Source organism: Terrapene carolina, unplaced genomic scaffold (genome assembly GCF_002925995.2).
Source record: "Terrapene carolina triunguis isolate 2854851 unplaced genomic scaffold, T_m_triunguis-2.0 Scaffold96, whole genome shotgun sequence".
Lineage (NCBI taxonomy): Eukaryota > Metazoa > Chordata > Testudines > Emydidae > Terrapene > Terrapene triunguis.
Window position 1 is genome coordinate 56,420,209 of NW_020664447.1, and position 11,373 is coordinate 56,431,581.

At 42.2% G+C, this 11,373-nt stretch overlaps 1 protein-coding gene across 1 annotated transcript in view; it reads left to right on the forward strand.

Annotated features, from left to right (window-relative positions):
* The window catches only part of PRORP (protein only RNase P catalytic subunit), an 87,173-nt gene that overhangs the window by 4,862 nt on the left and 70,938 nt on the right, over nucleotides 1-11,373 (forward strand). The window contains exons 3-4 of the mRNA XM_024195999.3: nucleotides 179-226; nucleotides 5,770-5,902. Of these exons, the coding sequence (XP_024051767.2) occupies nucleotides 179-226; nucleotides 5,770-5,902 (181 nt within the window). The remainder of the gene's footprint in view (nucleotides 1-178; nucleotides 227-5,769; nucleotides 5,903-11,373) is intronic.

Sequence of the window (11,373 nt, forward strand, 5' to 3'; positions counted from 1 at the left end):
TGTTGCACATAAGCAGGTATAATGGATGAGCCTTCATATAATTTCTCCTTAGTGTAAACGGTTATTATTTTTATTTCTAGATGCAGACCAGAAAAAAAATCTTTTGGCTGTACTGTAGTTCAAAAATGATGACACAGAAGTCTAACATTATTTATATTATATATATTTTTGTTTTTAGCATTCCAGGAGAGAAATGGGAAGGACACTTAACTACCATTAAAAATAGGTAAATACAATATTTTATGTAAAAACTTGATAAATAACGTGTTTGATTTTTTTTGCCATGAACTTTACTTTGGTAAAACAAGTAAACATAATAGAAATAGTCCTTTATTTCAAATTCCTTATTGAAATAAATTTTTTGATCATAATTTCTAACACCCACTTTTTGGTGCGTGTACAGGACTTCTCAAACCCCTGAGGTGGTGCCATGGATCTGTAATCCCGCCCCAACAGTGCCCTTAGGAAGACTCTGAGCCTGACAGTGTATGTGTCTGGTGATGGGTTTATTTATTTTGAGTTAACTTTCAGGCAGGGTTCAAAGACAGGTCTAGGGGTTGCTCTCAGCTGGGAGCTAATTAGGCCCTGCATCTTAAAGAGAGTCTGGGATACACCTGTAGCAGGAGGAGAAAGCTGTTTTGTTGACCACAGTGGGAAGGAAACGAGCTGCTCTGTTTGTAGGGCTGTTTGTTTGTTTATTGACTGTAAAGCTGTATGGGAGGTGGTTAGGAGCCAGAGACCCTTGCCAAGATTATTATTTTGGTTAAAGTAAACTGTCCCTATGTAATTGCTCAGAACCTGGCCCTACCACAGGGGTTTGCACCAAAAAAATGTTAATTTGCGGTATGGACAAAATCAAGGAATTGCAAAGTATTTTCCTTCATGGACAATTTAGATACATATTTCTACAAAATATAATATACAAATATTTGTAACTTTGTGAATTTGTCTTATGTATTGTCAATCTAATTTGAAGGCCAGATTTGTGTCTCGTGTATTGGCAATTGGAAATGTGTCAAAGATAAGAATGTTTTTGAGTTATATGCTCCTTAGGGTTTGTAATAAAAATAGAGTGTACAGGTGCTGACTCTTTAAAATTTCTCTTAGCTTTTCTTAAATGTGAATGTGTATTGCATCTGGTGCTATTGAAGTCGGGGAGGGGGAGAGGAAACATTGACTGCTGTGGGAGGAGGAGTGGGCTGCTGATTTGCAGCATACAGGCTGCTTGTTTTCTTCCTCCTCCAGCTTCCTGGAGCTTGTAGGTTCTTCTAGTCCTGATAATCAGGAGCTTAAGACTTAGACTCTTCTGACTATTAATTTTTCTTTGAGAGTTAGAAAGGCTGTTTGACTTCCCAAGGTCAGTTATGGAAAGCTCTAATTCTCTTCTGCTTAGGGATTCCACATGACAATTGGTATGCTGGATCCAAACATCAGCTTGTTAAGTCTGGCATTATACCCACCACTCCAGAAAATAATTGAACAGTGCACCTAGCTATCAGGGAATGATGTTCTTTCCTAAACCATGCAGAGGTGTGATCAGCTTTCATTCCTGAGGGGAATGCTATTTTTATTCTTCAGGAACCTGCATCCAACTGTGTGCTAAAAACAATGTTACCCTGAATAATCACTGAAACTTACCTCATAGGAGGTGGTTTGGTTGGTTATACTGCTCTTGGAACACCCACTCTGAAATGAGCCGCAACTTCTCTGTCTTTGTAATACACTTGTCAGTATTGCTGGCTGCTTTTCTGACCATTTAAGAAAGCCCCCCTCCCACCCACCCTGCCACCTTTACTGTGGCTCTTGGGTGATTGCTGAGAATTTTGCAGCATGTATGCATAAAAAGAGCTATCTGAGATTACAAAATTTGAAATGTAATTTTAAGGTAGCTTTTTGAAGAGAAATTCAATACAAGAACCCAATTGTGCAAGGTGCTGAGTGCCTTTAATTCCCATTGACATTAAATGGAGGTTGAGGACACTCAGCAGGCTTTGGCTCATGGGAAACAATGTTATGAATTTGTTAAACAAAGCATAACATGTGACTTTACTTTATTCTACGATTAGATCTTTCTAACTAATATAAAGTGATACTGGCAAAAGATTCAAGGTTCAAATATGCCAGCTGTAACATACAGTCTGTAAATGTTAAGTTTAATAATTTTGGTGGAGTCTCAATAATTTTTGGGGTGGGTCTTGTGGGCTCTTAAATTGTGGAGTTTTAATAATGTTATTCTAATTTCTACCTGTTGTACTTAGAATTATTTATCAGGAGTTTAGGATTATTTAAATAGCCAGACTTCTGATTAATACAAATGTGTGGCTTAGGCCTATGATCGCAACCAGTGGGTTGAGCATGTGGAAAGTACTAAAAGTTGCACATTATTAGTGTGTTAAGTCAGCAAATACACTGTCCGCACGATAATTCATGCAATTTTGGAATATTTTTTGTTTATGGTCTGTGTTTTGTTATAGACCGGAAGTCTGGTTGTTGTGCCAATTAGGTATTTATAGTTGTGTTGGGTAAGAAATATACGTCAACTCACTCTTCGCTTTTCTCTGTGCAAAAATCAGAGGAGAATGATTTACTGTTTAACATTTAAAGCTCAAAATCTATGGCAGTGTTCTAGGATTATGCATATCAGAACTTCACAAATTGATTGATGTAAAAAAGAATGATCCCTCCTTCAGTTCAAAGCATGCACAGCTGGATGAATGTAAGTCTCCAAACAGACCATTGTAAAGGGGAAAATGAGAAACATCAACATTATACTTTGCATCTATGAAAAGACCTAAGTGGGAGGATGCAAGGAAAAATCCTTTTGTCTGGCAGCCTGGAACAACCAAAGAACTGTTCAGGATAAATGACATTTTATTTATGTAATGCCTACTGGACAACCTGATGACTTGCACTTAAAAATCCTGGAGACAGTGGTTGGCCTGTGCAAGCTGAGGATGAGGATGAAAACAGGTCTGCTACCTCATATTTTTTGTAAAAGTCCTCAAAGTTTTCAGGGAGAGCTCAGACATGATTAGCTTAGTTCCCCAGGTGCCTACCTGGCCAAGTAACACTACAAGGGGAATTAAGCAAAATAGCTGATCCTTTGTTCCTTTATCCACTGCCACTTTTTACCAAAAAAGCGAAGGTTGGAATTGGTTGTAATTTTCATCCACAATCAAACATATAAGTTAGGTGGTTCACCCAGGATTTTTAAGAGTGTTAGATCATTAGCTTGTCTTTGAGGCAGGGATATGCAACACAACTTAATTAAAAAACATCAACAAAAACCTCATTCTGACCTCGAAGAAATTGGGGCAATCATATTTTAGTTGGGCAAATGAACTTGAGATCCAGGGTGTCCTTGTACATGGGCTTGGAGGATTTTAAAATATTTTTTTCCCAAGATGGTATGTATAGAAAGGTTGTGGAGAAACTGGAAAGGCTACAGAGATGAATGACAAAGATGATTAAAGAGGTGGAATGCAAGTCATATGAGCAAAGGCTGAAGGAACTGGGTATGTTTAGTTTGAAAAAGAGGAGACTGGGGCAGGGAAGATATTTGAAAGGCTGCCATAAAAAAGATAGAGAAAAGTTGTTCTCTTACCACAGAGGGCAGGACAAGAGGCAATGGGTTCAAATGACAGTATAGCAGATTTAGATTAAATCTCTGGAAAAACTTCCTAGCTGCAAGAACAGTAGGACATTGGAACAGACTGCGTAAAGTGGTTGTGAAAGCTCCTTCACTGAAGGTTTTCAAAAGGAGGCTGGATAGTCATCTGTCTTGGATAATTTAGACACAACAAATCTTGCATCTTGGCGGGGTAATGACCGTTGCGATCCCTTCTAACCCTATGATTCTGTGCCTGAAACATGCTTTACATGATACATCTCTGATGGATTTGGAGCTGTTCAGTAATAATTTATGAATAGTGTATGTTGACCTGGTTATTGCAATGTTTACTGTCTGAATATATTGATTTAGTTTAATAGAGGGTAGCTGGCAAAATGGGATCTTCACACCTCAAGCAGTGCCTTCCACATCTACACTGCTACATTGAGCAGTGCAGTGTCTTGCTGCCTCCCTCGTGCCAGAGCCTTTCCTCACCTCAGTGAAAGGCTCCTGCTGTGGGGAGTTGCCAGAATCTTTTCCTGCTCTTCCCCCCTGCCAGAGCCTCCCCGCTGCACAGTCCGGGGCAGCAGGTTTGTATAATTTTTGGTGGTGCCCAGAACGGGTCCAAGTCCTGGCCCCACACCTACCTTGTAAGTCGATATATATTTTTTAAAATAATGTAAAAATCGACTGGAAACAGTAAGCGTTTAACAGTTTCTCTATATTGCAGAATGTGTGTGGGGGGAGTGAGGGCTCTGGGGTGGGGCTGGGATGAGGGGTTTAGGGTGTGGAAGGGGGCTCAGAGCTTGGGGAGAGGGTTGGGGTGTGGGGGGATGAGTGCTCTGGCAGGGGCTGGGGTGTGTGGGAGGGGTTCAGGGCTAGGGCAGAGCGTTAGGGTGAGGGGGGGTGAGGGTTCTGGCTGGGGTGTGTGAGAGGGGCTCAGGGCTAGGGCAGAGCGTGGGGGTGAGGGCTCTGGCTGGGGGTGCGGGCTCTGGGGTGTGGGTGGGGATGAAAACTCCGGGATGCAGGGAGGCTGCCCCGGGGCTGGGGCCAGAGAGGAGGACTCCACGGTCCCCCCAGCCCTCTCCTTGCTGGCAGCAGAGAGCTCCGGGGAGGGGCCCCCCCTTCTCCACGGTGGCACACTCACCTGGCACCGTCACTGCACGTGCTCCTAGGGGCTGGGCCCCCTCAGGTCCAGGAAGCCCCCTCGCCTCCCCTGTGGTGGGTGCCGGGGGAGGGGAGGGCTGCCATCACATGTGTGCCTCCTCCCCTCCTCCTTCCGCAGGCAGCGGCTGCGCCGCCACCTCAGCCTGCTGCCGGCGCTGCTCCCTTTTGTAGCTGGCAGCGGCCGGCAAGGGAGCGCAGCGCAGAGCGGCAGGGCAGCCACCCACTGCCCAGGGCACAGGCAGGAACGCTCCGGGGGAGGCGCACAGGGATGGCAGGAGGGGCTGTGGGATGCTCCGGGGGAGGCACACGGGGCCGGGGAGGCATGCGGGGCAGCAGGTGGGGCTGGGGGAGAGACCCAGCCCCAAATATTGATGGAGCCAGACCCCCGGGTCCTGAATTTGCTGGAGCACGGGCACCACTGGCCCATATAACTCGCCGCCCCCCTGCACAGTTAAAAGTTCCAGCAGTGGGGAAAGACTATGTCAGAGGGGGAGTCAACATGGAAAGGCTCTGGTAGCTCTGTCAATGCTTTAGTCAATTTTAGGCTATTTCTGTGGTCCCCTCTGTAGTATCTGATCATCTGAGTTTTTAATGTATTTTATCTTTGCAACACACCTATGAGGCAGAGAAGTACTATTTTACAGATGGGGTAACTAAGATAGAGAGAGAGACTAAATGTATTTTCCAAGGTCATGCCGGAAGTTTGTGGTAGTGCTTGTAATTGAACACAGAAGTTGACCCCTAAATGTCCCCAAGGATCTGATCCAGAACCCATTGAAGTCAGTTGGAGCATTTCCATTGATTTCCATAGGTTTTGGATCTGGCCCAAACTGGGCACAAGTCATTTTCTGATGACTTATTTATTTTTTGTTTGCACAGAAAGAGGCATGCATAGTCATTTAATAAACGGAAGTGAATTTTAACATATAGCTCTTTTACTATTCTTATTCACACACATGCATACTTTGTTTGTGGTTTTATTATTGTTACAGCGGAAAATGTCCAGTTTGTAACCAAAACCTGGAAGCTATTCATCTGAGCCAAGAAGAGTACAATGCACTCAAGGAAAAAATAATAAAAGATGTGATCCAGGGAACTGATACATTCAGGAAGACAACTCCTCAGGTAGGTTTCAAGGGCCTTCAGGTTTATTGACTGGAGAGTCATAAGTGACTAATGCTTAATAGGTCTAAGACCCCCTAATAATTTTTTCAACACTTAATTTTGTATTAAGGGTTTTAAAAAAGTTGTGTCGTGCTAACACTATACATTTTCACTGATTTATAGTAAAATGTATTCGAGAATTCATTTTGATATTCTACTTATAATCATATCAATTTATTCTTAACCTCACTTATCATGGTTTTGTCCTTCAATTCCTTCAGTATCTCTTTAATTTTTGTCTTAATCAGTAAGAAACTCACAAATATTTTAATAATCTGCCTACATTTTCTCCACTATTTAATAAAATGAATCCAAATGCTGAACTCTTCATTCCTCCCTTCACCCTCATAATTTTTCACATCTTTCTAGTTGGTCATTCAAGGAGAGGATACCTGGACTAGAAGGATTACATTTTAAGTAGTAAATGTTAATGAATGTCAATTTCTTCCCCATCCAAAAACTAATGGAAAATATTCCATGATTCATAACTGAAATTTTCACAGGAGAAAAGTTAAAAAATACCTAGTTTTCCCTAGCAAAAAACTGGAAGTCTCTGCTGTCTCATTAAATATTGTTTCATTTCTGAAGCTTATATTTATTAAATCTTGAATGGTGGGTTTTTCAATAGCGCAATAGTTTAAGTCAAAACCAGGAAAAATCTTTGAAAATAAACATCAGTATTACCTGTCAACATTCACAAAAAATTAACACTAACCCCGCAGTCCTAAATGTACATGGGCTATGGTAATATGATATCTGCAGTGGGAACATCTAGCTTTGAACAGGGATCACTGCATACACATGAGATAGAAATGGTACAATATGTATGAAATCATGGTCAAATGCTCTTCTTATGTTTTCTTTTTTTGCTTTGCTTTGCCAGTCCTTACTCATCATCATGTGTTGACTTTAACAAATGAGCAGCCTGGGTACTTAATGAAGTTGAAAGATAAAAGACCACTAGATGGAGCCAGTGCCACATCTGAGAAATTTTGTTTGTTTTAATAGTAACAAGATCAAACCATTATGAGACTGCTGTGCTTTGCTGCTGGTGGTGCCAAAGTTCAGCTCCAACCTCTGTAGCAGGTAGCTCTGATGACCTTTAGGGAGTACAGCAGCTCCAGCTCTCTAGCACTCCTGCAGGTGAAGAAGCCCTACCAAACCCAGGAGAGTGGGGCATTACGGGGCCCATCACTGGAGGGCTATCCCTGTCTCCACTTACTACTTCATTCCTGCTGTCTCTCCTGGCACCACCCCAAAACCTTGCTTCCCCCCTGTACACACACAACATCAGAAAGGTCAGGGGAGGGATCCTGATTCCCCACAATATACTTGTCAGATTGGCACTTCCCCTGCTGGTGTTCAAGAGATGGTTTATTGGATAGAGAAGCCATATAAAGAGCTGGGCTGATTCTTCATCTCCTGTATTGGTCTCAGGGATGAGTCCCCCACCCCTGTCTTTCTGCCCCCAAGAGGATGGAGGGAGTAGAATTTGTCCCTAAACCCTGTATTCTGGCAAGAGCTGCGGCAAGAGGAGCTGAGCTGTTATCTACACACTTGTCACAGCTTCAGCTCTCAGTTCTCCCCCCCTCTTCTTCCTGAACTCACCTAGCCTCTTGTTGTATGGGTCAGGGTGAAGCTGGAAGTACAGTTAACAGCTCAGCTAGGAAGCTTGTGCTTTGTGCCAGCAGCGTATAGATTACCAGCTTTCTGTCATTCCACTCCATAGTGCCAAAAAGAAGGTCTGATAACCTCTCATATTTAGATTTTAGACCTCTGATGATACCATGCACTAGATATCAGCAAGAAGAGTCTAGCTATATAAGTTTCATGATTACCTTACTCACTATTTCTTCCCTAGTTATGTACAGAAAAAGCATTAGATGTTTGTAACTTTGAAAACACCTAATTTTAGGGTACCCTAAGTCTCTGAACCCCATTGTTCAAGTATTTTCATATTTTTCCCACAAAATTTATCCTGGCTCCAGATTTATCCTCCCAATTTTCAAGCTGATCTGATTTCTTTTGTGAATTTTACAGGGGCTGCAGAATCCGCTTTTAAAAAAATGTAGCAGCATCCTTAATATTGTCAAATGGCTACTGCTGCTCCATAGTATTAAAATTTAAACAAGAATTGGCAAGAATTTGTTGCATGGTAACACGAGTAATACTACCTATTTTTTAGAGTTCCTCAGAGAAATCCTGGTAAAGTAATGGGTTTATATTTCTCTGATTCCGTAACTAGTTAAGCTAATTTATGACGTTTGTTTGGGTATGTTTACGTTGGAGCTGGGAGATGCAATTTTCAGCTTGAGTAGATGTACCCAGCTAGCCCTGATCCAGCTAGCATGATAAAACCAGAAGTATAGCTGCAGCAGAGTGATGGGCTGACCCTCCTGAGTATGGTTCCATCTGAGATCATAGGTATGTACTCATGGAGCTAGCCCATCCCGCCACTCATGCTGCAGTGGCTACGCTTGTATTTTTAGCACAATAGCCCAATCAGAACTAGCACAGGTATGTCTGTTGGAGCAGGAAATTATACCTTGCAGCTCTAGTATACAGCTCATATCCTTTGAGTCCCAGTTTGAGCCCTGTGGGGAATCAGGGTCTCCCTTGTCCCCTTAACCAGGTTACATCAATAGTACCTTACACTATGAGTGTTCCCACTGGAGTCAGTGGAACTACTGATGGGCCCAGTGCTATTTCTTGGGAGGAAAGGTATCCCTAAGCAGGCCTGGGAAATGGGGAATAAAAAATTGTTGGGGGTTAGACTAGATGACCCTTTTCTAACCCTCTGATTCTATTATTACAGTTCAGCCTCTAGTTTGGTTTAGTTGGTAACCTTCTTCCATTTGTTCTCGATGAATGCACAGCAGTTAGGGCCATATTCCCTATTGCCTATTTCCATTACCCACCCAGCTGGCTGGCAGAACCATTTGGAGTATGTAGGAGAGGGAGAGCAGATCACACATTGAACTACCCCCTAGCAGTGCGGGACCTAATTGAATAGTGTGCTAGGCCCCAGATTTGCTTGAACTAGCCCCGATACCAGTACTATAATCTGCATTGGGAACCATTGTTATGTTAGTATTATCTTCATCTGTTGTCTGCTAGTTGAAAATCTGTTCCATTGAATTTTCTATAGTGGTGAAGGCCTGCCAGTTGTTCTTACAATTGGCTAATAGAGGGAATACCACAGAGAATTGCAGGTTGATCATCTTTCATTACTGTAGTCTGAGTAGGCCCTGATCAAAATCCAGACATATCCTGACACTTAAAATCTTGATGTGTCGAAATCCTAATCCTCAATATCCCTCGAACACAACATTCATGTCATACATGTCTGTGTGTGCACTTGTACAACTTTTTGTGGCCATTCTTGGGTGGGTTGGTCCACTACTAGCTCTCATTTGGAAGTTTAGGCTGCATAGCTGTCCCATCTGCTTCCTCCTTTGTGGAGAGGAGGGGAAATCAGGCCATGCAGAATTTCCAGAATTTTCCTCTGTTTGGGGGAGGGTTTGGGCCACCTGGTCCCTATATGTGGGTCTTTGCCTGGTTCTCCCTGAAACTGCTGCCCCCTAAGGAACCAGAGGATCTTTGTGTGTCCCTAGTTGCTAGCGATGGGTGAGAGGATTGATAGGCAAGGGAGGAAATGGAAAGACTATGGGTTTATTTTTAGTCTGTTTGTTTTGCACTAGAGTCCTCTGCAGTTGTTGGCATGGCTTTATCCCTGCTTAAAGTCGGGCACTTCTTACTTCATACTGACTTCAGTCTAGAGTTCACTGTGAATGCATTTGTCATCTTCCCTGCAGTTATAATGATCTTCTGTATCTTCCCCCGGTCCCCCAAAGTAACATGCCACTTTAGGACTACTTACAAAGCATCTATACCATATTGAACTGAGTCTTTAGGGACAGTGCATACATCATTGTGGAGAAAGAATTAGAGACTATATTCTCAGTTTAAAAAATAGTCTACTGGCTTTAAGTATTGAGTACAAGTGTTGGTATAGTGAAAATAGCCCTTGCTTGTAAAATACACTCTGGAGTAACTCCAATCTGCTTTATTCACCTTTTCTATCTTTCTTTATTCCCCTTTGCTGTTTGTACCCTTTGCTTATCCACTACTGCTCTTCTCTGACCTTCTCCCAATCTTGGTATTACTGGTGCAAATACTCCCTCCTTTTTTAATTGTCAAGACATATTGAACTGCCATCCTGTATCATGCCACCTCAGTGACTTATTGTCTTCTTATGAATCTCAGACTAAGTCCAGAGAATAGAACACAGGCCTGGGAGGCAGGAAAACTCGGTTTTGTTCTGGTTCTGCTGTTAACTTTTTGTGATCTTGGAGAAGTCCACTTATCTTTCTGTGCCTCAGTTTTTCCCATCTGTCTGATGGGCATAATGACACCTACTAATTTTTATAAAGCACTCCGAGATCTATGGCGGAAAAGAGCTATATCAGGGCCAAGTATTGTTATTGCTGTTTTTGGTCTCATCTATATATTTTGATGTATTCCTTTTCTATTAATTCTCTGTAATCCTATTTATTTAAGCTATGAAACATACTGGAATAAAGTTTATATGAAAGATGATTGACCTCAGTGGTGCTGGCGTGTGTGCTGTACAGTTCAGTTCACCTTGTAGTTCATATTAGAAATGTTAACACTCTGAGTATGCGGGCATGCTTATCTGTCATTTGAGTTGTTATACAGTTAACACATGAAACCCTGTTATTCGTATTAGTTGCCATAAGTAGGAAATTATTGACTGAATTTGAAGCTATCGTGATAGCTCGGTATGGCTCTGCAGGGTTTTTTTTAGCCAAATGAGTGTGTTATGCTCTGCAATAGCTTAGTGTGCTCTTTTTTCTTTCTTTTTTATGATCAAAATCAGAGTTCATACTATCTTCTTTCCAATTATTGGTCAATAACCAGAGCTTGAAAAACTTTTCAGGAAACTTGTTTGTGATAGCTCTGACAAAGCATTTCTCGCTCTAGCAGGTTGTGAGAGGTTGGACCCTTAAAAATCACATCCTCCTGATTATCATCCAGTTACCAAACAATTTAGAACTTTATAGGTTAATGACAATATTTTCTTAATTCCACCCTTAAACCTATTGCCACCTAGTTCAGACCCTGAACCTTTTGTGTAATGTGCTTCCAATGGGTAACTCCACTTAATAAGCTGGCCTGCATATTACATAGTAACTTTAGTTTTCACATGATGGAAAGATACTGGAACAATCAAACTTAAACAATCAATTTGTAAGCACCTAGAGCAGTGGTTCCCAAAGTGGGGTTCGCAGAACGTTTCAGGGGGTTCGAAAGAAAAATTTCATTAATGGTGGCCAGAGGACTCTGCTGGGACCCAGTTGCAGGGCAGACAGGCCGAGCCCCAGGGAGAGCGGGGCCGGGTAGTTTGAGCC